This window comes from Bufo gargarizans, chromosome 11, assembly GCF_014858855.1.
Source record: "Bufo gargarizans isolate SCDJY-AF-19 chromosome 11, ASM1485885v1, whole genome shotgun sequence".
NCBI lineage: Eukaryota > Metazoa > Chordata > Amphibia > Anura > Bufonidae > Bufo > Bufo gargarizans.
This window is the reverse complement of record NC_058090.1, coordinates 1,005,929-1,032,669: the sequence shown is the minus strand read 5'-3', so window position 1 is coordinate 1,032,669 and position 26,741 is coordinate 1,005,929. Positions and strand designations below refer to the sequence as shown.

The following is a 26,741-nucleotide window of genomic DNA, read 5'->3' as shown; positions in this document are numbered from 1 at the left end:
CAAACACGCATGTTAATGTGTTCAGTCTGAGATGTGTGCGGATCAGGTTGTGCCGTGTGCCAGACGTAGGTAGGAGTAGGCTCCCACCACAGGAGACCGTTGAAATTAAAAAGAGGTCTCCTTGGTCATGACGAATCACTGCTGTAGCCACATTAAATAACTTGATGAGTTGAATAAAACAGTTTTTGGTCACGTTTTGTGTATTTGTCTCGAGCTGGAAGAAATAGATGAGATGTTCTCAGTCTTAATGGGCTTTTTAACCTAAATCTAAAGTTGACTTTTCACCTTTCATAAGTCACAAAAAGCTGTGTTTGGGCAGTGAGGACAGACTTTGAGAGCATAAGCTATCACTTTATGATCGGTTGGATATGAACTCTGAGACCCCCACTGATTCCAAGTATCCAGAAGCCGCAGCATAGGCTTCTAGTTCCTTTCTGGACAGCAGTGCACCTGGCCACCAAGTTGTGCAGGGTACATAGGACTGCAGTGTGGCTGGGGAGAAAAAGGTAAAGGGGACACAGTACTACAACGCTTAGTCCCCTTCATTCTCAGGATTGTTAAGGGTCCACGACATTCATAAAGTGATGGTAAATCCCTAGTTACATGCCCCCATGTTGTAAGATAGGAAACCCACCTTAAAGGGGTTGTCCGGGTTCAGAACTGAACCCGGACATACCCTTATTTTCACCCCGGCAGCCCTCCTGAGCCTGGCATCGGAGCATCTCATGCTCCGATGCGCTCCAGTGCCCTGCGCTAGATCGCGCAGGGCACAGGCTCTTGTGTTTTCAATAACACACTGCCGGGCGGTAACTTCCGCCCAGCAGTGTGTTCGGTGACGTCACCGGCTCTGAGGGGCGGGCTTTAGCTCTGCCCTAGCCGTTTTACTGGCTAGGGCAGAGCCAAATCCCGCCCATCAGTGCCGGTGACGTCACCGGGCTGCCTGTCAGCCCCATAGAGAGCCCGGTATGTCACCGGAACTCAGAAAAATGCCTTTGCCCTGCGCGATTTAGCGCAGGGCAAAGGAGAGCATCGGAGCATGAACTGCTCCAATGCTCATGTCAGGGGGGCTGCCGGGGTGAAAATGGAGGGATGTCCAGGTTCAGCTCTGAACCTGGACAACCCCTTTAAGATGGCCATACACATGAGGTAGCTGTTACACTTACCTACCAGTGGCTTCTCTCACCAGAATCTGGTGTGTTAAAATCCAGCATGCTCAGTCCTTCTTTCCCCTGACAGCCGCTGTCAGCCATTGCATACCCCCCATAAACTTTAGATTGTCTGCTGTTGCCAGTGAACTTGGTGGGTACAGACGACCTTGACCTAATATCTATAGCCAGCTTTATGTATTTGCTAACAAGAGACATCCCATTGTGGACAGATCTATTTGGTCTCTTGAACCTCATGACCACCAGCATAGTTTTATTTGGGATATTTGCTGGAAAAACAGCAGGAGCAGACTGGACACTTGCTGTTTTTCTTCTGGAGAGTCAGCATTTCAGTCTTAGTCAAACTACTGTATGTACGGCGCCGTTAATTTGCTGTATTTTTTTGCAGGTGGAGATAAGATCATTGAGGTCATAGATGTGGCGAGGCAAGCTGACGGCAAGATGAAGCTCCGAAACTTTGTAAAATACTTCATGAATCCCGACCGACCCAAAGTATTAAATGTCATAAGCCTGGAGTTCTCTGACACCAAGTAAGTTCCAAAAGTACTCAAATTGTATAGGTGCTTTTAGCAAACTTAGAATAAATCAGTACTACAGGTGAATATTAGAAAGTTTGTAATATATCTTATAAGAGAAAAAATGCCTCTTTCTCCAGTTAAAGAGGTTATCCAAGGCCTATAATACCCCCCTACCCCTAATATGCTTGGGCCCCTGACACAGATTGTACTTACCTCGCTCCCCAGCACCTTCATAGCTTCTGATGCTGGCACGGCAGCCACAGCATCTCCCCGTCTCACGGATGAAAACATTCCGCATCGGGGGGGGGGGGGATTTTGCAGCTAGTACTGGATTTTTAAGGTCCTGTATGGTGCCGCAGCTGCCTGAGTTACAGGGCAGATTCTCCTGTTTTATCTGTTTGTAGTATATGGGAGACATCATAGCAGCTAGTCACCACATGCAGAGGAGAAAAACTGCAGAACTGATTCCTTCACTTTTTGGGTGTAAGATGACTAATGAAACTGGGACTGATGTCCTCTATTGCAGACAAAGTAGGGGGGAAAGTCTAATGTTGCAACCAATTGCCCTACAGTGATAATGGTTGGCACTGATTTCCTAAAGCATATTATAGCAGTTGTAATTGTAATATGAGAATCCAGAAGATTTTTTAGGAAGGGCTTGCTGGGCTTCTTTGGGTTGTGTTATGCCTAGTGCTTCAGTGAACGCTAAAGGAGTCCTTTTATCAGCCACTACCCCTCCACGTACTGCTGTAGGCATAACATATTGTAGCAGTTATGCAAAAGTTTTTCTTGAGTGAATATCTAACCTTCAAGCCATTTTGTTTCTTACTCTGAATGAATCACAAAACTCTAAACTGATTATAATCCTCCTGCATACTGTTATTACATGGAGCTTCATATACACAGCATGCAATAAGCTCCCTCCAGTGGTTGCTGTAGGCAGACAGAATTTTATCATTTAACTGTTTGTTCACAGGATTTGGTGCTCTGTATCAGAAAAGCTGATATCTGACGGCAATAAAGATAAATTAAATAGTTTGCACAGAATTAGAAAAAAGAGATGGCTTTCTTCCAGAGACATCATGATTGTCTGTTTCTGATTTTGCAGTTCTGTAACAGTTTTTTTTTGTAAGAAAGCAGCCATGTTTTTCTAATCGTGTACAACTCCTTTAAAGGGGTTTTCTGAGGTTTTGATACTGATGACCTATGCTCTGGACCTATCCTAGGTCATCAGTACAGTACCTGATCGGTGGGGGTCCAATACTGATTTTGATACTGACGAGCGATAGGTCATCAGTATCTGATCATGGGGGCCAACCCTCGCCGATCAGCTGTTTGGCAGTGGCGCTCCTCTGAGCAGCTTACCAAGCTTATCACGCTCAGCCTAATTCACTATACAATGTATGGCGCTGTGCTTGGTGAGCATGGGGAAGGCCGTGCCAGTGCCTTCTCAGCTATCCTCTGGATAGGTCATCAGTATCTAATCACGGGGGTCAGACCACCAGGACCCCCACTGATTAGATACTGATGACCTATCTAGAAAATCTTGAAAACTCCTTTAATTATTTTTTTTGAGCACTATACATTGTAGTGTAAAAACAAGTGAAAATGTACTACTTCACCATGTAACTGATGTCACTGAAGTGAAAACTACTCCATCGTATAAAAGTCCAGTTATTATCTGAAATAACTTCTTAGATGTTAGAGTTTTTTTGTGTGAGGCTAAGTTGGTTTCTCTGCTTTGTCACTTCAGGATGTCTGAGTTGGTTAAAGTACCAGACATTGGTAAACAACTGTCTTGGGTAGAGAATTACTGGCCTGATGACTCCGTCTTCACGAAGCCCTTTGTTCAAAAGTATTGTCTGATGGGAGTGGAGGACAGCTACACTGATTTTCACATAGACTTTGGTGGCACTTCTGTCTGGTATCATGTCCTATGGGTAAGTCTTATATGACAAGTTATTCTAGTCTAATTTGAGAAGAGTTTTGGCGTCTGTGAGGTTAAAGCAACGCCAAACCTAAATGTTAACGAGCCATATTCAGTTTGTCAGTCTGCAACACCTTTTGCATGATCATGACAGAAACAGTCTTGTACAAATCCTGCCGAAAACAAAGGTGTTCTCTGTGGCTGATCTGTTTTTGGCTGAAGACTGGCGGAAGGGTTGGGGCTTAGTCAGGAGACGGACTTGGTAATCTTTTTCATCTATTGCACACGTAACATATTAGGGAGGCTCCAGCTCAAGCTACTTGTCTTACAGCTTGTCATAGGACAGTGAGGAGGACAAAGGTAAAATGGCTGATCTCCTGGGGCACATAGAGAACATTCTTTCAGTTTTAACTGTAATAGAAAACAGAATAGGACCAAGAGAAAAGAGGAGATTGATGGAAGTTCTGGAGTATTATATTTTTTGTGCTGTTTTTGAGTTTCTTTTAGGGTCCAGTCATATGTTTGTGGAATGGGTACGGATCCATTCCTCAACTAATCCGGACCCATTCATTCTCTATGGGGCCGGAAGAGATGCGGACAGCACGCAGTGTGCTGTCCGCATCCGCATTTCCGGAGCACGCCCCCAATCTTCCGGTCCGCGGCTCCCGAACAAAATAGAACTTGTTCTATTCTTGTCCGCAATTGCGGACAAGAATAGGCCGTTCTATGGGGGTGCCTGCCCGGTGTATTGTGGATCCGCTATACACTATGGACGTGTGAATGGACCCTTAAGGTGTTAGCCAATGATTAATGTACAAAATGAAAATCGGACACAGTACATGCCCATACCTTTCAAATCTAGAACCCTGTAGCTCATACAGAGTTCTCCCCATTGAGTTGCTACAATAGCCCTGCTAGATTTTTTGTCTGCAGCTCTCTCCCTAAAACTGTGACCGCTTCTAACAGTAGATAGGAATGGTAGTAGTTAAAGGATGGAACTGAGCCTGTACAGCACCCTCAGCCATGTTACAGAGGTGGACAGAGTAATTAGGAAAATGGCAAACAGCAGGTGGTGCTATAATGATTTTATTGAATATCTCAATAGCTCTACAATGTTTTTTTTAATACATGCAGTTACAAAAGTATCCAGATCCATGTGCAGACTACTTTTCATGGGACAACCCCTTTAATAGTCATTTGTCTTAAAAAAATGGACCACTTAAGTGACTGAAATAACTATGAACCAATTGTGTGCTTGTTTCCAGGGGGAAAAAATTTTCTACTTGATAAAGCCCACAGATGAAAACCTGGCACTGTATGAATCGTGGAGCTCTTCAGTTACCCAAAGTGAAGAGTTTTTTGGGGACAAAGTTGATAACTGTTACAAGTGTGTGGTCAAACAGGGGCATACACTCTTTCTCCCAACAGGTAAATTGACTTTGATACTGGTATCAAAAAGGGATTGTCTGACTATTACTAACTCCTATTTCTGAAAGTAATTTGGAAGTCAGATGGTCTGACTTTTCTGATGGTCGCAAGGTCCCCAGCAACTTTGTTGAAGTCTCCCAAGAAAAACCTCTACCCTTATCAAATTTGTCAGAAACGGCCTCAGCCCTATATTAATAGACTAGTTTTGACTGCAAAGTTTTTTGTTTTTTTCCCCTGTCATGGTTTTGAATAGTATTCATGATATTATTTATTTCATTTGGTTACAGGCTGGATTCACGCTGTCCTCACCTCTCAGGATTGCATGGCCTTTGGTGGGAACTTTCTGCACAACCTAAACATTGGCATGCAGCTCAGGTAATATTGTCCCCCTGGACTGTGGGCTAGTGGACAGTGTTTGTCCACTTTAAATTGAATCTCCACCTTTATAACAAAGTCCTCTTTAGGCCCATCATTCAGTGTTGATTAATTAAAAAGTATGCAGTCAGCTCCTAAGCTCCACCTAGTGGTGGCTGTAGTCCCATTTTCTTTTAAATTCTCCTATAACAGGGATGCACATCCTTTTCTGGTCTGATGGTCATGTTACATTGAACTGTTTTCAAGGACTGCAATAAAACATAAAGTGGCATATCAAACGTATAGGCCATAAGTGTTGGAGAGATGCTAGTTCCACCTCCAGAACCTAGCTATTAGGGGAATAGGGTCCCCTTCTCCCTAATACTCATTTCCAGAAAGTGCATCTGTTGCCATTGTAGTTAATGTAAGCTGCTGAAACAGCAGAGTGTTTCAGTACACCCATAAACTACAATGGAAGTAGTTGCATGACGCATAGCCACCTCTCCACTTTCTGAAGTGCCAATGAATCAAAAGACCTCATAGTATATGTGGTCCCTGTTGTGCTCCTGCACAGTACCCCACCCCTCTTCTCTCTGACATGAATAATACATGTAAGCAGCCACCAAACGCAATCAAACATGTCTGTGAATGTTGGTTGGGGGCCGGACAGAATAGTATCACAGGCCACATATGACTCCTATGCCGCAAGTTGTAAATCCCTACCCTATGTGACAAAGAGCTTTCCTTTTTACCAGGTGTTATGAGATGGAAAAAAGACTGAAGACCCCGGATCTCTTCAAGTTCCCTTTCTTTGAAGCAATTTGTTGGTTTGTGGCCAAAAACCTACTTGAAACTTTGAAAGGTAAAAGTCAGACTTCTTCTTTATGTGAGGTTTAAAGCTAAATGCTGGCAAACTTATCGATTCTCTATTTCATTTGTCCAGAGCTAAGAGAAGATGGCTTTCATCCTCCAAACTATTTAAAGCATGGTGTGAAGGCATTAATTTCTGCTTTAAAGAGCTGGATGAAAAAAGAAGTAAGTGACAACGTTAAAAATCTGAGTTTTGGGGGATGAGATTATTAAAGGGGTTGTCTCACTTCAGTAAGTTGCATATAGGGCAGCACGCATGTTTGTGTGGGTTTCCTGCAGGTTCTCCGGTTTCCTCCCACACTCCAAAGACATAATGATAGGGACCTTAGATTGTGTGCCCCATTGGGGACAGCGAGTGATGCTAATGTCTGTAAAGCACTGCGGAATATAGTAGCACTATAAAGGTGCATACAATTTATCATGTAGCGGAAGTTAATACAAGCCACTTACTTTTTGATTACCCATATTGCCTCCTTTGATGGCTGCATTCATTTTTGGGTGCATTTTGTGACATCCAGTTCACCAGAAAGTCTGTCATGAGTTAGTGTAGATTTGAACTCTCTAGCATAAATTATAGTATATCTGTTCTGCCATGGGAGGCAATGCCCTCTTTTGATAAGCCCTGTCTGCTTTTCTCACTGCTTTTGAAAAGTGGGGAGAAGTGTAAGAAATTGCAAATTATAGTGCAAGTATGGTGTGAACAACCCCAGGGATGTGCTTGAAATAAAGAACAAGTAAGCACTTGGCTTACAGATCTCCTGGCCTGGCTCGATTTACCCGGCTGTCAAGTTGACGTCCTGTCGACAACACATAACTGTCTGGTTTTGTCAGGTTCACTGCTGAGGCCATTGATTAGCTGCCATGGTCACCTGTTGTCGACATGATGTCACTGCTGCAGCCAGGTAAATGGAGCTCGGCAAGGAGGTGATGTGGGATCTGTGAGATAAGTACTTACCAGTTTTTTGTTTGTTTTGTTTTTTTGTTTTTTTTTATAGTTTAGGCAGATACCGGTGGTGGTTCAGTGTTGTCCGGAAACTGGACAACCCCCTTTAAAAGTAGTGTAAAACCTGTGAGGATTCGGCCTCATAGAGTTGAAAGGTAACCCTCAAGCAGTCTCCACTTGAGGGAGCTCTAGAGCTTACTGTATGGGGTTTTATTATTCGGTTCAGTGTATAAGCTGTATACAGTAAAGTTTGCTGTGGTGCACATTCACTTTAATATGACCCTCTCCTGACACTTTTCTCTCTTTCCAGTCTGTAGCAGAACATGCTTTTGAAATCCCAGAAAACATCAGACCCGGGAATCTTGTTAAAGAGCTTTCTAAAATAATTCGCACTGTTGAGGTAAGAACCGTATACTAGGTTTATTGTAACTGATGCTGATAGACTTGATGAAGCTTCCTATATGAGCTGATCTGGACTCCTGCGCGCTATATTTTCCATGCGCAGATAAAAGGGCATTGTGTCCCTGGATAAAACTCTCTTCTAGATTGTGGACTTAAGCCTTATCAAACATCACTATTATCCAGGAGCGTTATCAAAACACAGAAACTGCAAATATTTCCATTATACCTTATTTTGGTGTAAGATCCACTCCTGGGTTTGTATAACAATCACTAATGTGTGAATAAGGCCGCATCGGTGGATTTATGTTTATCTAGCCTCGGAGCGTTCTGCGCTTATCTAAAAGGTAAACATTCTCAAAAAGGGCATTCGATAAGAAGTTGGCACAATTGATACCAGGGTATTGCGAGTTGTAATAGTAAGAGTAACTGTTTCTGAACAGTACAAGAGAATATAAGAATCTTTGTAATATATCTTATCAGAGAAAGATGTTTCCTTCTCATCTTACCATACTCCTCTCCTGCTCTCCCCATCGCTATCTCTCAAGTCACTGCTCAAACCCATCTTCATAGTTGCCTATTCACTGACAGGTTAGATTATATAAAAGTCTATAGGAGGGAGGAGGAGAAAGGAGAGACGGTTTTAACAGACAGGCAGAGAAACTGACTGCTTCTGATTTAGTCTTAATTCAGTACTGCTGTATAACATCTTCAGTTATTATTTATTCTGGAGAGTGTGGTACAGAGAGTTACAAGAGCAGGATCCCCTTTTTCTCCATTTGTAGTCTATGGGTAGACATGAAACCAGCTACTCTCCTCCCACTAGCAGAGAAAAATATAGAAATACAGGCAGATGGCAGAGGGGGAAGCTGCTAAATCACTGCCAGATACAAGTCATAGTAATGGCCACTCACAGCTTATTCTAAAAACCTACCTCTAACAGCAGTTATACTGTAACATATATATTTATTTTATAATATAATTCCATTCCAAGGCTAACTATAGACAGATATAAAAAGTTGTGTACTTAGGAAAAAAGAGACCATACATTGTAAACAGTACTTTTTATGTTTTAATGTAAATTTTCTAGAAGACCTTAGATCCTACAACCCTTTGTTAAAGAATGGGAAATAAAAAAAATAGGAATTTAACATCATTGATACTTGACTAGAAATTAGAGCCATTCTCCTTCCTTGCAGAATTACATTGTATTGCCTACCACAGAGCACGCAGGGACCGTGATCTCCCTGCAGAGTTCATATTGTGAAATCTCTCATTATGCAAGCCACTTTATGGAGCACAGTGTCCATTGTTGTGCTTGACCGACGTTTTATTTTTTTATTGGGAAATATGGTTTGGGAACAGCTTGTCATGCTAGAGGTTCACATCTGACCCCAGTCTTCAGCCTCAGAGGTCTTGTGCAATACAGTTACTTTAATGCTTGAATATTTTTTGGAGTCAAACACTGCATTACTCTATTATAAGCACATTCTAAAATGGCGTTTTATTATTTATAATGGCTCGATTTGTCTGAGGCAAGCATTAAGGGAAATAAAATGACTGCTTCCCTATTAGCACACACACAACCTGTCCTAATTACACGGCTGAATTGGTTACTGCAAAACAGTTAGCCAGAGAGCTGTCTCGGCTCTTCTCACCGCTCTTGCTGTCACGAATAGCGATCTTACATACAGGTAATGAATCAGCCTTGTGTAGTAACTAGAGATGAGCGAATTTCATGTTATGAAGTTCGTTCACGCTTCTTTTGCTGGTAAAAGCAGAATTGCGTTATGAATTCCGTTACCACGGACCATAAAGCAATTCTATGACGAAATGCCTTTAGAGGCATTCCGTTCATTCCGTCATCATAGAAGTCTATGGCCTGCATAACGGATCCGTCCCATTTCCGTTATGCAGGAGAGGACTCCCCTGCTTAACGGAAACCAGACGGATACGTTTTGCAGCCCATAGACTTCTATGATGACGGAATGAATAACGGAATGCCTCTAAAGGCATTCAGTTATGCATTCCTTCATAAAATTGCGTTAAGGTCTGTGGTAATGGAATTCATAACGCAATTCTGCTTTTACCACCAAACAGAAGCGTGAACGAATTTCAAAATATTAAATTCGCTCATCTCTAGTAGTAACACAACAGTGAAAGTACAGGGAGGAGGACGGGTGGGGGGATGTGGCTAATGAACGGCAGCGCTCTATGCACTCTGCTACATTACCGCATCCACGCAACAGTCTACGTCTGTGATGGCTAACCTCTCAAGCTGTGATGAAACTACAACTCCCAAGATGCACACTTGCTTGGCTGTTCTCAGAACTCCGTAGAAATGAATGGAGCATGCTGGGAGTTGTAGTTTTACCACAGCTGGGGTCTGTCCTCTCTGCACTTTGCTGTGTTACTACACAGAGATGATAACTGAGATCTTAAATGGCAGCAGGAGTGGTGAGGAGAGCCGAGACGGCTATTTAGCTTACTGCTTTGAAGTAACCCGTCCATCCGTGTTATTAGAACTATTAAGACTGGTTTTGTCTTTGCTAATAGGGCAGTGGCCATTTTATTTAACTTTGACGCTTGCCCCTTGAGAAATAGAGCAACTATAAGTAGCTTTTATTATTTGGAAAAGTTTTTATAATAAAGTTATATTGTTATTTTCAGTAATTTTATTCATGTAAAAAATTTAAATCATACATAATCTAGTACATGACAACCTCTTTCTAGCACAGCTAGAACTAGCCCGTACCTCACATGGATCCAGAGATCTCCTCATACATTGCTCCAATCTTCTAGACTTATTTCAAGCTGTCAGTTTAGGGAGTGTGGTTTTTCTCAGGGGTGTGTCCTTTCTGCTCTAGCTGGTGGCAGTTGAAGGATGGAAATGAGCATGTGCTTCCATCTCAGTGAGCCGGACAGAGATATTAGAAAAAGAGCAAGCAGCAGGTGGCGCTATACAGACAGATTTCATTGAATAACTCAGTAGCTATAATACATTTTTAATTACAAAAGTATTCAGATCCAGGTGCTGGTTTGGAAGCTGTAGAATATTTTTAATGGGACAACTCTTAATTCCCAGAGAACCCCTTATAATAGTATGTCCAACGTCGCACACTTTGTTGTCAGATACGCCCTTAACAATTTAAGTTGAGCTCCTAGAATGCAGGGACAGCACTTTATAGAATACAAATCACAGGGGGCCCTAAATAAGCAGAGAATGCTGGGAGATTCCAGCTTTGACATCTGCCAAAGAATTACCGTATGCAGTATGTAATGAAGGAGATCACAAGTCATTGTCTTTAGATAAAATGAAGTATAAAGGCTGTAAAAAAATAAATAAATGTGTTTGTTTGCAGGAGGAGGGGAGCAAGCCAGTCAAATCTCAGGTAATTCATGGGCTGTGTCCACTCTCCCGATCCCCACACGATAAGTCATCTCATCATTCCAAGCGGAAAGCAAGGCGGCTGCGGGACCATACGAACAAAGCCCCCTCAAATCTTGATATCCTGGAGCATCATACTCGGGAGGTGTTGAAAAGGTTGGAGATGTCTCCCTGGCAGGAGGTAAGAATCCATTGTTTATGGGCCATAGGTGGTATCTGGTACTGCATCTATGCTCCATTAGAGTGAATGGGGCTGAGCTGTAATACCGCACATAACCTGTGGACAAGTGTGGCGCTGTGTTTTGGGGGGGAAGGGGGTTAAGAAGCCAGAATTTTTTAACCCTGGACAACTCCTTTCATTTGTCTTTTTTTTTTTTTTTTTTTTTTTTAGGATATGGGAACTTATAAATTGAATATGAAATCGCTACAGCCATCATCCATGATGCTGGACAAAAAGATGAAAGACAATGACTTCCATCTGCTACTTTCCAGTGGAAGAATAGTAGGGTATGTGGAAGGACCTGCTTCTCTGAAGTATCAAAGCTAATTTAGATGTGGCATACAGCTCATTGTTTCTAAACAAAATTATATATATATATGGGGTATATTTCATCTATTTCTTTTAATGTTTGTGTGTCGTTAAGGTATCGACTGTATCCCCCTACAGTGACCTCTACAGCACCATGCACCCTTAACAGTGAACTCCACTGCCCCTCACCCCTTAACACTAACCCCCCCCCCCCCCACAGTGCTCCGCCACCTTACAATGGGACGTCTACAGCAGCCCCTCCCCTTAACTTTGAGCTTCACAGCAGCCCACCCCTTTAACAGTGAGTTTCACAGCACCTTACTCCCTTGACTTTGACCTTCTCAGGGACATGTCCCCTTAACAGTGACCAATACAGCACCCCGCCCCCTTAGCAGTGACCTCCATGCTGCCCCGCCCCCTTAGCAGTGACCTCCACGCTGCCCCGCCCCCTTAGCAGTGACCTCCACGCTGCCCCGCCCCCTTAGCAGTGACCTCCACGCTGCCCCGCCCCCTTAGCAGTGACCTCCACGCTGCCCCGCCCCCTTAGCAGTGACCTCCACGCTGCCCCGCCCCCTTAGCAGTGACCTCCACGCTGCCCCGCCCCCTTAGCAGTGACCTCCACGCTGCCCCGCCCCCTTAGCAGTGACCTCCACGCTGCCCCGCCCCTTAGCAGTGACCTCCACGCTGCCCCGCCCCCTTAGCAGTGACCTCCACGCTGCCCCGCCCCTTTAGCAGTGACCTCCACGCTGCCCCGCCCCTTTAGCAGTGACCTCCACGCTGCCCCGCCCCTTTAGCAGTGACCTCCACGCTGCCCCGCCCCCTTAGCAGTGACCTCCACGCTGCCCCGCCCCCTGCTCATGTTCTTGTGAAATTCAACATTATATTTTAATTTCTGTTCTTCATGAATTAAAAAGTGCTAGATTATAAAACTTTCTGGATTATCAGATGCTAGATTACAGTTGATTACAGCAGTGTATCTTTTTAATTACAGTACCGTGTACATTTGGTTAGTATTTAGCACACCATAAAATACTAATGTATTGCTTACAGTAGTCACTGTATACACACATTACTTATCCTGTACTGATCCTGAGTGACTCCCTATAATTATACTATACTCCAGAGCTGTACTCACTATTCTGCTGGTGGTCACTGTGTACATACATTACTTATCCGGTACTGATCCTGAGTTACATCCTGTATTATACACCAGAGCTGCACTCACTATTCTGCTGGTGCAGTCACTGTGTACATACATTACTTATCCGGTACTGATCCTGAGTTACATCCTGTATTATACACCAGAGCTGCACTCACTATTCTGCTGATGGAGTCAATGTGTACATACATTACTTATCCTGTACTGATCCTGAGTTACATCCTGTATTATACTCCAGAGCTGTACTCACTATTCTGCTGGTGCAGTCACTGTGTTCATACATTACATTGGCCTCATGCACACAACAGTTGTTGTGGTCCGCATCCGAGCAGCAGTTTTTTTTGCGGCTCGGGTGCGGACCCATTCACTTCAATGGGGCCACAAAACATGCGGACAGCACTCCGTGTGCTGTCCGCATCCGTTGCTCCGTTACGTATATAACATATAACATTTCCTTTTCTTGTCCGTTTTGCGGACAAGAATAGGCATTTCTACAATGGGCCGCATGTTCCGTTCCGCAAATTGCGGAAGGCACACGGGCGGCTTCCGTGTTTTGCGGACCGCAAAAAACAGAACGGTTGTGTGCATGAGGCCTTATCTTGTACTGATCCCGAGTTACATCCTGGATTATACTCCAGAGCAGCACTCACTATTCTGTTGGCGCTAATAGCAATGCTATTTTGCTGTTTTATATAAATTGCATTGTGTAGTCAAGGGTCACCATGTTAAAGGGGTTGTCCGGGTTCAGAGCTGAACCCGGACATACCCTTATTTTCACCCAGGCAGCCCCCCTGAGCCTAGCATCGGAGCATCTCATGCTCCGATGCGCTCCAGTGCCCTGCGCTAGATCGCGCAGGGCACGGGCTCTTTTGTTTTCAATAACACACTGCCGTCACCGGCTCTGAGGGGCAGGCTTTAGCTCTGGTTCCTGTCAGCCCCATTGAGAGCCCCGGTACGTCACCGGAACTCTGAAAAATGCCTTTGCCCTGCGCGATTTAGCGCAGGGCAAAGGAGAGCATCGGAGCATGAACTGCTCCGATGCTCATGTCAGGGGGGCTGCCGGGGTGAAAATGGAGGGCTGTCCAGGTTCAGCTCTGAACCTGGACAACCCCTTTAATAACAGTTCTCCTGGGATTTTTCCCTAGTAAAATAGTTTTCTGAATTATATTCAGGGGGTATTTTATCCAACATACGAATTTAAATATGATAATTTCATGTGTTTTCATCTACACAGAGATGAGAGACAAACGTTCACTGACCGGAGTCTTTACACTGCGGATAGCGAGGATGAAGATGATCGGGCTAGATTGAAAAAGACAGAGGACATCAAATTGGAGAAGCCATGCTCCAGTTCGGAGGCAGATGATAAAGCTGAAAATCAGAAACCACTAAATAGTATGTGCACATCTGCTCTTATTACCCCTACAGACTCTGCCTTATTTCTATAAAGTGCTAAATATATATATATTTATTTTCCCTCAGTGTTTTTTGAAAGTGTCAAGTCAGAGCTCAGGTACAGACCCACAGAATATTCCGATATCTCCGATTCTGAAGGATCCGAAGCCAATTGCACTAACCAGGTACGCAGGATCAGAGCTGCTCACGCTTACTCTACATGTTTCTCTACGCAGTGCTATCGATATCTGCCATAGTGTTCTCTGCCAATGATGATAATCTATATCCTTTACTGATAAAAGTAATAGAGAGGTAGTTATTTGTGATACAAGGGGAATGTGTGTAGGGCACTGTAATCAGGATGGTACTTTGGATGGCATTATATAAGAACAGAGGTACTGTGAATGGCATTGTATAATGAGAGAGGTACTATGCATGGCACTTTAATGAGGTGAGTTCTGTGGATGGCAATATAATTAGTGAGGTACAGTGAAATACAGTATATAATGAGGGAGGTACTGTGGATTGCGCTATATAATGACACTGTATAACGAGAGAGGTAACATGCATGGCACTATAAAAAAGCTGCAGCTATAGATTATTTTAGTAATCAAGTATTTGATTAATCCAACAATTAATCGAGTACTCTAATAAGAAAAAACTAATTAAAAGAACGTTTTCTTTTATAAAAGCTCCTCAGGCTCCCTCTTCTACTCCATCGGCAGGCGCGCTTTGGCCCCCTTTCCCGCCCCATCGGCAGGCGCGCTTTGGCCCCCTTTCCCGCCCCATCGGCAGGCGCCAGTGAAATAAAATACTTATCTTTCCTTTAGGGGAGCTGCTGGCACTTCAGAGATCTTTACACGCTGCACTGGGACCTGACGTCACACGGCGTCGGGTTATAGTGAGCGCTTATGTGCACTATGTCCTGACAATGTGTCAGAATCCAGTGCAGCGCGGTGCCGGCCATTGGTTGACCACAGAGCGGTGAGTAATAGCAAGTGCTTCACTTACGCTCCGTGGTCACATGACACAAACTAATCCTCGATGCAAAAATTTGCAAAAAATAGTTTCAGCCCTACACTACAATGAGGGAGATTGTGGGTGGAAATATATAATGAGGAATGTACCATGGATGACACTGTATGACGATAGATGTACTGTGCATGTGCAGTATGTAATGAGGGAGATACTGTAGATTGCACTGTATAATGACATGTACTGTGCATGGCTATATATAATGCAGAAGGTACTGTGGACAGCACTGTATAGTGAGAGAGGTATTGTGTATGGCACTGTATAATGAGGGAGGTACTGTGGATGGCACTGTATAGTGAGGAAGGTACTGTGGATGGCACGTTATAGCGAGGAAGGTACTGTGGATGGCACGTTATAGTGAGGGAGGTACTGTGGATGGCACGTTATAGTGAGGGAGGTACTGTGGATGGCACTGTATAGTGAGGAAGGTACTGTGGATGGCACGTTATAGTGAGGAAGGTACTGTGGATGGCACGTTATAGTGAGGAAGGTACTGTGGATGGCACGTTATAGTGAGGGAGGTACTGTGGATGGCACGTTATAGTGAGGGAGGTACTGTGGATGGCACGTTATAGTGAGGAAGGTACTGTGGATGGCACGTTATAGTGAGGAAGGTACTGTGGATGGCACGTTATAGTGAGGGAGGTACTGTGGATGGCACGTTATTGTGAGGGAGGTACTGTGGATGGCACGTTATAGTGAGGGAGGTACTGTGGATGGCACGTTATAGTGAGGGAGGTACTGTGGATGGCACGTTATAGTGAGGGAGGTACTGTGGATGACACGTTATAGTGAGGGAGGTACTGTGGATGGCACGTTATAGTGAGGGAGGTACTGTGGATGGCACGTTATAGTGAGGGAGGTACTGTGGATGGCACGTTATAGTGAGGGAGGTACTGTGGATGGCACGTTATAGTGAGGGAGGTACTGTGGATGGCACGTTATAGTGAGGGAGGTACTGTGGATGGCACGTTATAGTGAGGGAGGTACTGTGGATGGCACGTTATAGTGAGGGAGGTACTGTGGATGGCACGTTATAGTGAGGGAGGTACTGTGGATGGCACGTTATAGTGAGGGAGGTACTGTGGATGGCACGGTATAGTGAGGGAGGTATTGTGGATGGCACTGTATAGTGAGGGAGGTATTGTGGATGGCACGGTATAGTGAGGGAGGTATTGTGGATGGCACTGTATAGTGAGGGAGGTATTGTGGATGGCACTGTATAGTGGTACTGTGGATGGCACGTTATAGTGAGGGAGGTACTGTGGATGGCACGTTATGGTGAGGGAGGTACTGTGGATGGCACGTTATAGTGAGGGAGGTATTGTGGATGGCACGGTATAGTGAGGGAGGTATTGTGGATGGCACGGTATAGTGAGGGAGGTATTGTGGATGGCACTGTATAGTGAGGGAGGTATTGTGGATGGCACTGTATAGTGAGGGAGGTACTGTGGATGGCACGTTATAGTGAGGGAGGTACTGTGGATGGCACGTTATGGTGAGGGAGGTACTGTGGATGGCACATTATAGTGAGGGAGGTACTGTGGATGGCACGTTATGGTGAGGGAGGTACTGTGGATGGCACGTTATAGGGAGGGAGGTACTGTGGATGGTGCGGTATAGTGAGGGAGGTATTGTGGATGGCACTGTATAGTGAGGGAGGTATTGTGGATGGCACTGTATAGTGAGGGAGGTACTGTGGATGGCACTGTATAGTGAGGGAGGTACTGTGGATGGCACTGTATAGTGAGGGAGGTACTGTGGATGGCACGTTATAGTGAGGGAGGTACTGTGGATGGCACGTTATAGTGAGGGAGGTACTGTGGATGGCACGTTATAGTGAGGGAGGTACTGTGGATGGCACGGTATAGTGAGGGAGGTATTGTGGATGGCACTGTATAGTGAGGGAGGTATTGTGGATGGCACTGTATAGTGAGGGAGGTATTGTGGATGGCACTGTATAGTGAGGGAGGTATTGTGGATGGCACTGTATAGTGAGGGAGGTATTGTGGATGGCACTGTATAGTGAGGGAGGTACTGTGGATGGCACTGTATAGTGAGGGAGGTACTGTGGATGGCACTGTATAGTGAGGGAAGTACTGTGGATGGCACTGTATAGTGAGGGAGGTACTGTGGATGGCACGTTATAGTGAGGGAGGTACTGTGGATGGCACGTTATAGTGAGGGAGGTACTGTGGATGGCACGTTATAGTGAGGGAGGTACTGTGGATGGCACGTTATAGTGAGGGAGGTACTGTGGATGGCACGGTATAGTGAGGGAGGTACTGTGGATGGCACTGTATAGTGAGGGAGGTACTGTGGATGGCACTGTATAATGTGAGAACATTATAGGTTACCTCTTATAGAAGGGGGTATGTGATATGAAAATTTGGACAGAAAAAGGCTGCGGAGACATTGGGCTCCGTCTGTTCTATAATTTATATCTTAGTTTCTGTCTGCCGTCTTGAATTCCTGCAGAGAAAATTTGCCTATTTAGCAATTTTAGAAGGAATTCTGGGTACATAACCTCTTCACTTACACGTAGATATGTTATAATGGGAATAGGAAAAACCACTACTGTGAATTGCAAGGGTGATGCATAATTCAGTGCCATGTGTGCTTTCACTATTGGCTTACATGAAGCAAAAAAAAAAAATCCTCAGCCGATCAATGTGTTTTTTCAAATAACTAAAGGTCATTAGGTTTCATGATCTCAGTTTCCATTCTCTGCCAGTGTCCCATGTTAATGCCATTATCGGAAATGTTCTTGGCTGTTCTGGGAATACCTAGGCTCCAGAAGTGTAATGTACTTAGAGTTATTTCTGTGGTTCTCACAGTGCCATCTAGTGGCTCATATTGTTGCTTTCATCTGAAGTGGGTTCTTTGGTATTTCATGTTCTGCATGGTCTCAATATTTCTGCAGAAAAGCGCCTCAGAGGATTCGGACAGCTCAGGTGATGAGCAGCTGCGGGAAGAGACACCTGATCTCAAGGAAGAGGACACGGAGGCAACCTGTTATGATGATCACTGCTGGTCTCCTGGTGAAACTCCACAAAAAAGGTAAGAATCAACACTCATCATCTTAAGGGGGCACTTCTGTATTGTGATCTTTCTCCCTGCTCAAAACGTTGCATTGAAATCAAGGTTATGTTTTTCATTTCTTACAGTGAGTTTCCTAGGTCAACCAGCATGGTGGAGGATGCAGTTGAGGGCATGCTTACAATGGCATCTTTGCACTACCCCTCTCAGACCCCAGCAGAAGCAAGAAGCCCAGGCTGCAAAATGGGTCTTGTTTATCCTCAGTTGCACATCAAATTCTCTCAGAAGGACTCTCAAGAGCCAAAATTGGTGAACAATGGTAAGAAATGTTGTGTGCACGTTTTATCATCTATGTAACCAAATCATGTGATCCTCATGGCTAATGGAATTCATGGTCTACGCGAAATAGTAATATTAATAGGCTTTTATTCTGGACATCCACAGAAATAGCAAAGATCAGGATTGTTACAAACCCCCCCCCCCCACCGTCACCAAATATACTGGGCCTTTATAATATATCTGTAGTTGGCATGTTTGTTTCTCAGACTGGATAAATTATCTAAATCTGTCTGCATAAAGCCACCACAAGGGGGAGTAAAATGCATATGAATGTATACAGCTTGTGTGGAACTCAATGGCAGCTCCATAAACCTGTATGCAGTGAGCTCTCCTTAGTGGAAGGGTTATGGCAAGCACAGCCTCATACCAGTTGTGTGCCCTGTTTCTATGATACACACCACTGGGTTTCATATTAAGAAGGGTCTGGATATTTCCCTTTCCTTAGAGATTCATCCCTATGTATATCTAGTCATCAGGGTTATAAGGATATGGCGTCCCCACATAATGTGAACACAGCTTGGGGTATAGGGCTCCAAAGCACCTAAAATCCTCAACAAATAGTCTTGAACATAAACCATTTTATGTATAGAGCCCCTTTGCAGATTTATGTGTCTCAGTAGTAACAAGTCTATGCACAAACACTGTGTAGTCTGGTCCTGGAGTCATACTCTTTTCTACCTGTCCCCTACTTCATGTATGTACTCCATGTATTTCTCTGTTGCTCTTCAGTCAAGGTTGTACATGTAATTTATTCTATTTTTTTCAGGTCACCATGGCAGTGAGGACACAGGGCTGACCACTTCAGATTGGATTAGTCAGATGAATTCGTCTTGCGGGTTGGATCCTCAGGTAAGCAACAAGAAGATCCGGAGGCGCAAGTTTCTACTTATTTACAAAGTTACTGTTTTGCAGCAACTTTTAAGGCTGTTCATTGTCTTACCACAGGACTTCTGCAAAGCTGCAAAATCTCAGAGGCATGAACATTCTTCAGATTCCAGCAGACACACTCTCAAGATAAAACACTATTCAGAAAGTAAAGGCTGGGACTCTCCAAGATACCACCACGATGATAAATCTGACCAGGAGGGCAGCCTAAGTCCTGGGGGCTGTGACTTTAGCGAAGGAAGCTTGAGTCCAGATAGGATATATGGAGACACTTCACCAACTGTGCCCCTGCACCCAACAAAGAGACCTGCCTCAAACCCACCCCCTATTAGTAACCAGGCAACTAAAGGTACAAAGATCTCACAGGTGTCCTTAAAAGTAGTCACGCTATTGGTCTCCAGAGCTTGTCCTAACTGGCAGCCCAGTTTTACAGTGCAGCTCCAAGACAATTTATACGCTTCACACCTAAAGGTTCACCACAATAGTCTGGACTCCAGACTAATATATTTTACCTGCACTGGGAGGATTGTGTAGGCTGGATACAACTGTAGAAATGTCTCCTCTGTGAGAGGTTTAAAGTCTGTACCAGCCTCACCACCACGATGGGTAGCATTCTTGCACCCTATAGAAGTCCTTGATGTCAGACTTTTTAATTATCTTTTCTAATTATATAATACATATTATATCTAATACCAATTTAATACTATCTAATACTGATTGTTATGATGGTCCCACATATTTCTACCCCAATGCTAGATAAATGGTTTCTGGATGATGAAATGAGTTGTGTAGTTCTTACTAACATTTCTATATATTTTTTTATTTTAGGTAAAAGGCCAAAGAAGGGCATGGCAACTGCCAAGCAACGCCTGGGTAAAATACTGAAGCTCAATCGACATGGTCACACACGCTTCTTTGTTTGATGCTCATGTTCTTGCTGGTTTTCATTCATACAACAGTATTGAGGAGAGCAGAGGCCTGGAGCCTTTTGCCTTTCTTCTACCAAGGGTAGAAGTATCACACCATACACTGCCTGATGAACAAAGATAGTTTATGTTGGTTTTTATTTTAATTTTCATGTATTTTGCTTTAACTGTGCCACACCCACTCAGCAATAACCGGAGGAGATCCAGGATTCTTGTGTGGTAGTTGGACCTTTCTACCTTTTGGAATTGGAATCAAATTTTGTTTTCTCTTCTAATTGTTCTCTGAATTTTTACTTTGTGCAGCTGGGGATGGATGGCAGCGGAGGGCACGCAAGGTGCTTTGTGTTCTTCAATAATTTATTGAAACAGAATTTTTTTTTTTTTTAAGATTATTTTTTTTTTGCTTCCAGAAAATCTTTTTTTCTCATTTTTAATTATTTATTTCAGAGAATTTCTGAGGGTCGTAATAATTTTTTTAGATTTTAAATAATGTGAATTTTTTTTCTGTCTGTAATTTTTTTTATGTCTAATATATATATTTTTTATTTCCATGTAATGAATGGGAGGGCAGCAAATTTGAGGAGATTTGTTTTCTTTTACTTGATATTCAGGATGTAGTCTTAAACAGGGATTTGATGCATTTTTTATTCTTTGTAAATAACATCAAATGCTATTTTATTTGCTGTTTTTAAGCATTTTAATATTTTTTTTATTTTTTTTTTGCTGTTCATTATTTTTTTCAATTGTTTGTAATCTTGTAAGCTATTGGCAGTGTCATGGCCAAGCAAAAAGTCAACACTGTATTTTATTAATAGGTGGGAGATGATCTTTTTCTGGAGATTACGCTATGATCTTCCTGGGAGATACAAGGGCTAAGCTAATTTTGCTCTTTTTATTTTTGATTTTTTTGTTTGTATTCTTTTTTTACAAGTCCTTTTTAGCATATTTTGTCCTACATTTTCTTTGTATTCATAGGGTGTACAGTTTTATGCTAGAAAGAGTTGGTTTCTGTTATAGAATGTTATCTTTAATTCATTTGTGGGCTTTATACTTTTTATTTATTTTTCGGTGTACTCTTGCAAATACTCTCCTTAATATTGCAGTCTTACTGTAAGGAAATGCATTGAGCTAACTGGTAAAGTCAATCTGCTTTATTTGGAGTCTTGCGTTTGGGGTTTCCGGATTATAATTTTAATTTTATTTTTTTTTTTTTTTTATATAAAAGCTTTATTGATCTAGACATTGCATCAAACACGCAGCCTTTCAATAAAACTACATGGATCTCAGGGTAAATGAATTTGGAAGATGGCAGAAAGGTGGCAGGTACCTGTTGTCAGGTTATATCAGGCCCATCACTTATCTTCCATACCCCACCCCTCCTTGGCATTAAATGTTCCACCATTGGCTCATGGGGAAAAAGAACTTTATTACATTGAGCCTATTTCATTTGTTGTATAGGTTACATTTTTCTGTGTTTTTTATTTTTTTTTGTTTTTTATTTTTTTGTTTCTGTATATGTATGCATCAACTTCGTACCTTTTTCTGTGCCAGTCTCCGCAATTGAAAACAAATGCCGGTTTTGATTCACTTGTATATAAAGCCGATTCTAGATTTTGTATTTCTTGTAATATAAAATTAAATATTTAACATTTTCCTCTTTTTTATTTTTATTTTATGTCTGTATTATGTATTCTTTTCACTGTGTCTTGACAATGGATAGTAATTCAGTGATTCCAGGGAAAAAAAATAAAATCAATGCCACCATTCACTTCATTAATGATACCAGCAAGTTAAAAAGCCATTGAGAGCTTTCATGGCTCAAGTTTACGGTTTTCTCACTGAAGCCGCAATTCAGGCATTTTTACCTATTCCCCCCAACATAGATATTGATTAAATTTTTAATTTTATTATTTATTTATTTTTGCTTCATTTAAGATAAAAACGTGGTCAGAAAGGCCATGTCAAATATGGACATTCTCCATATCACAAGGTGAACCATCCCAAAATTTAATCTTCCTCTCAAACTTGCTAGAAAAAAAAAACAAAATTTTATTACCCTACACTTTTTATGTAATTGGCAATTTCTTCTCTTTATGTGAACATTTTTATTTGTGTGAGCTTTCTTGGGGGAAGAAAAAGCCAAACACCAAAGAAATCTATTCTCCAAGAAATGCCATTGTGTCAGAGGCTGTGGGCAAACAAGACTGGCTTGCTTTACACAATTTTCTGCACATAAATCCATGATATGTGTCCTATTTTATTTCCTCCATGTAAATTTTTTTAATAACCTAAAAATTACTGCAGGTAGAATATTTTCAGTGTTATTCAAAGCCACTAAAAAAAAGTATAAAAAAATTATAATTTTTTTTTCTTGTGCAGCTATTTTAAGAAAAAAATATTCTTAGATGAGTTCACTGGCCTTTTAGTTTTCCTTTTTCTTTTTTTTTTATATATATTTTTAATTATTATTTTTTTTAAGTATTTGGAAGGTGGAAAACTGCTGAACCGCCAAGATTTTACTCGTGCTCTTGTTTGCAGGAGTTATTTGCACTGAATGCATCTGATCATACAGTAAATAAGAATGGAGGACGTTACAGAACTTTGTTTTTTTATGATGATGGGATTCTGAATTTTATACAGAATATACCAAATGTGATTCTGCCTACAAATGTTTATAGCGGTGACCGAGATGAACATTTTTATCTGAGAACGTGATTTATACTCTAGAATCTCTCCTTTGCCCTTCATATGACTTTCTATTGAGCTTCAAGGCTACGACAAAGCACCTCAGTTACTTACCTATGCAGCTTCAAAGTGTCTACAAATGCCTACGTATACATTGCTATTTATGAGCCACAAATCGGCATTCTGTGTCCTGACTTTCTGTACTTGTACACAGGAGAGGATATTTTTTTTTTTTTATATTGTGAAAATTTAAAATGTTAAGAATAAAGGGACTCGCTAACCATTAACCATGAAATTTACATCTGTCCCCCTTTGATAAGTCGATGGGGTGAATTTCATGACCAGCTGACTGTGTTTTGTTATTTACAATGCTTTGTGAATTGTAGGTGAACAGGATATACAAAAAATCTCACCGCAGTCCCACAACCTTTTTCTTTCATTTTATAAAATTTCATATCAGTGTCTCCCTTAATTTTTAAATTGTCTGTAAAAGAATATGCATCTATCTGTAAATTAAATTTGGTGCATTTTTTTTATTCATTTTATTAGTGTTCTTCAAAGAGCATGGCACAAAAATCCAAGTTTCAGCATTAAGTAAAAATGAACCACTGTTAATAACGAAAAAAACATGTTATTAATGTAATATATTTTTGTCCCCCCCACCCCCCTTTGGAACACACCACAGTATTCCACCACAGTATATGTTTAACCTATGATCTTTGTGCTGTAGACATAGAGAAGGGTCTTTATGAATCTAGCTTTAAAGATAAATATTTAAAGTTGTGTGTTTTATACCTATCCTGTTCACCTGCAGGCAGGAATTAGTGTATATAATATAGCATTTATAGAGATCTCCTTTTGTATGTTTTTTTTTTTTTTTTTTTTTAATACAGTGGCTCAAGAAGCACACAAAATCATGTGTGTATGTATGTGTATGTATATATATATATATATATATATATACACACATACATATACACAATGTTTTCCTCACGTTATATCCATGTATGCATTCTCTGTATTCTATGAATTACTGTATTTCTTTTATTTATATGTAGCTAATGTGTTCTTTTCCCTCCTTTCACCAGATTTGTGTGCTCTTTTATCTTTGAATGTGTAAATATCAGATTTGTAAATAAGGGATTGTTTGAGGAAAAAAAAAAAAATTCCGAATGATCTCCGCTGTGTGTCGTTATTTCCTATATATAAAGCTCGCCTTAGATATTCAGATAGTCTGATTCCTGCTATAGGTTGCTTTTAGAGATGAGCAAAGAGAGCTTTGGCTATTGCATCCAAAGTCGCTTCTTTCATAAACTCTGATTAATACTGTACGGAGATCCGTCTCTGTACAGTATTCTAATGTATGGGGGCTCTGCAAAGTGACTTTGTTGGATAACTTCGGCAATTGATTTTTAAAGTAGAAAACCACTTTTAAAAGCAGAGTTCAGTTTCAAGTTTTAAAGTGGTTTTCCATTTGAAAAATCAATTACCAAAGTTATTCAACGATGTCTCGCCTGACTTGGCGAATAACTGACTTCGGCTCATCAGAGCCCATACATTTTAATACTGTACGGAGACTGATCTCTATACAGTATGAATCCGAAGTTGTGACCGAAGCGACTTCAGATGTAACATCCAAAGCTTGCTTCGCTCATGACTAGTTGCCCATAAACCAACTATCTTTATGCCTTTGTGCATACAAAAAAATGCAAACACGAAAAAGCCCTTCCACCCTTAATCTCATTTCCGTTGCTCCTATTTACAATTAAAAATGAGAAATACTTAAATATTTCCATGTTTTGCCATTTCCTCCTCACTGTCATGGGTCTGGCCCTGCATTTATTAGTGCAAAAAGAATATTAAAGGGGTTATACCATGATTAGTGTAAAAAAAAAAATATATCGGACATCATATAATACATGACAATGCCTTTATAACAAAACTAGAATTGCCCTTGTACTGCAGTTGGATCTAGAGAACTCCTGCTCCAGTTGCTCTGCCAAATTATCTTCAGTCGGGCAGCTCAGAGGGTGTGTCCTTTCTACTGCAGCTCTTTACCTGGAACTGCCAGAGCTTCTAAGGGCTGTTTCACACCAGCGAGTCCATTGCGGGAATGACGCTCCGTGTGTGAGTGTGCTCCTCCGGCTCCGCTCTGGACTTGCAGGAGCGCACGGCATTATCATGATGTATAATGCTATGTGCCTCTGCTTGGCCTATTTTCCACAGAATCATAGTGACATAATGCTGTTAGTATGATTCTGTAGAAATAAGGTCAAGCAGAGACACATAGCATTATACATCATGATAATGCCGTGCGCTCCTGCAAGTCCAGAGCGGAGGATCACACTCGCACACGGAGCGCGATTCCCGCAATGGACTCGCTCGTGTGAAACAGCCCTAACAGACTATAGGGCTGGTGGCAATTGAAGATTTAAACTGCAAGTTTGACCAGCTCAGTGAGATGGACACAAAACAAGGAAAATAACAAACAGCAGGTGGTGCTATACAGATAGATTTTATTGAATAGCTCACTGGCTATACAACATTTTTTATTACATTTATTACATGCAATTACAAAAGTACTCTTCAGGTGCTGGTTTCAAAAATGTTTTGTGACGCAACCCCTTTAACGATGCCCCAATTCCTAGGCCATGCTCCCGCCATTAGCCAGCAGCAAAGATCAGTAGTCCCGTAGAGAATGAATGGAGTAACATTGCACCTGTTCAAACACTGCTCCATTCAGGGGACTCGGAAACCGCGGTCTTGTGATCGATCAGGCTCCCAGTGCTTGGACCCCCACCAATCGGATCACCTGGAGATAGGGGAGAAGTTTATATCGGGTAGAAGCCCATTAACCCCCTGTATTCCTCTAGGATTTCTACAAGACTGCTTGTGTCAGGTTCCTGCAGAATATACTGTAGACTGAAAAACTATCCTTTTTTTGCTTAAATAAGCACTCCAGGTTTGTTTTTGTAAAATATATATATCCAACTCACCACCAGTATTCTAGCAGTGTAATTTGTCTCCCTCAGTTGTGTCTATGTATTTTGAACCTATACGTAATAGGAACCTGTTTGAGACCTCAAGTCTGACTATCTGCCCAGAGCCTGCTCTAGACAGGAACTGTGGCTGACTTCCTGTGAACTACAGGATGACATCACCAATCCAATTCCTCCTGGCAGCTGGTTTACAGATTAAGCTGGTGTAAACGCCATCATTTTCTTTATTATGTGCAAGCTTGTATGTTAAGAACAAACCTGTATATCATAACCTTGAAGCACTTTCAACCAGGTCTTTTTATCTAGTAGGTCTTTATTTCTTGAGGGATAACTTCCATCAATACTTGCATCTTCAATGTCAGGAAATCTGGAGTGGTTCAGATTAAAAGATTACCAGTAGCACACCAATCTATATAAATTATAAGATCCTGAGGCAGGCTTTTAATGTTATAATTTAAAAAAAAATTATAATAGGTATTTTTTTAAATTAAGACTAGGATTTCAGAAGTTAGAGGCTTGAACAATCAGATCAGCCTCTGTTATACTCGAGCTGAATTCACAATATTGCTGTAATGGGAAATGTTGACAAATTTGTTGTCAGACATGCCCCATGCACGCGAAGTGTGTTTTTCGGTCAAAACGGAGGACATCAGTTTTTTTTCTTGCGGATCCATTGTAACAATGCCTAAAACGGACAAGAATAGGACATGTTCTATTTTTTGGGCGGGTCTACAGAACGGACATACTGATGCGGACA

At 42.0% G+C, this 26,741-nt stretch overlaps 2 protein-coding genes across 2 annotated transcripts in view; one reads left to right on the top strand and one right to left on the bottom strand.

The window, feature by feature from the left end:
- Positions 1 to 24,163, top strand: part of KDM7A (lysine demethylase 7A) — a 79,164-nt gene extending 55,001 nt beyond the window's left edge. The window contains exons 5-20 of the mRNA XM_044271983.1: positions 1,555 to 1,696; positions 3,438 to 3,624; positions 4,877 to 5,039; positions 5,327 to 5,414; positions 6,149 to 6,255; positions 6,337 to 6,428; positions 7,517 to 7,606; positions 10,968 to 11,174; positions 11,385 to 11,500; positions 13,916 to 14,076; positions 14,164 to 14,261; positions 18,035 to 18,171; positions 18,279 to 18,469; positions 19,256 to 19,338; positions 19,435 to 19,723; positions 20,203 to 24,163. Of these exons, the coding sequence (XP_044127918.1) occupies positions 1,555 to 1,696; positions 3,438 to 3,624; positions 4,877 to 5,039; positions 5,327 to 5,414; positions 6,149 to 6,255; positions 6,337 to 6,428; positions 7,517 to 7,606; positions 10,968 to 11,174; positions 11,385 to 11,500; positions 13,916 to 14,076; positions 14,164 to 14,261; positions 18,035 to 18,171; positions 18,279 to 18,469; positions 19,256 to 19,338; positions 19,435 to 19,723; positions 20,203 to 20,297 (2,246 nt within the window). The 3' untranslated portion in view covers positions 20,298 to 24,163. The remainder of the gene's footprint in view (positions 1 to 1,554; positions 1,697 to 3,437; positions 3,625 to 4,876; positions 5,040 to 5,326; positions 5,415 to 6,148; positions 6,256 to 6,336; positions 6,429 to 7,516; positions 7,607 to 10,967; positions 11,175 to 11,384; positions 11,501 to 13,915; positions 14,077 to 14,163; positions 14,262 to 18,034; positions 18,172 to 18,278; positions 18,470 to 19,255; positions 19,339 to 19,434; positions 19,724 to 20,202) is intronic.
- A 1,346-nt stretch (positions 24,164 to 25,509) lies between these two features.
- Positions 25,510 to 26,741, bottom strand: part of LOC122921759 (cystine/glutamate transporter-like) — a 44,274-nt gene continuing 43,042 nt past the window's right edge. Inside the window, exons 12-13 of the mRNA XM_044271984.1 lie at positions 26,243 to 26,351; positions 25,510 to 25,797 (exon numbers count right to left, since the gene is read on the bottom strand). Of these exons, the coding sequence (XP_044127919.1) occupies positions 26,287 to 26,351 (65 nt within the window). The 3' untranslated portion in view covers positions 25,510 to 25,797; positions 26,243 to 26,286. The remainder of the gene's footprint in view (positions 25,798 to 26,242; positions 26,352 to 26,741) is intronic.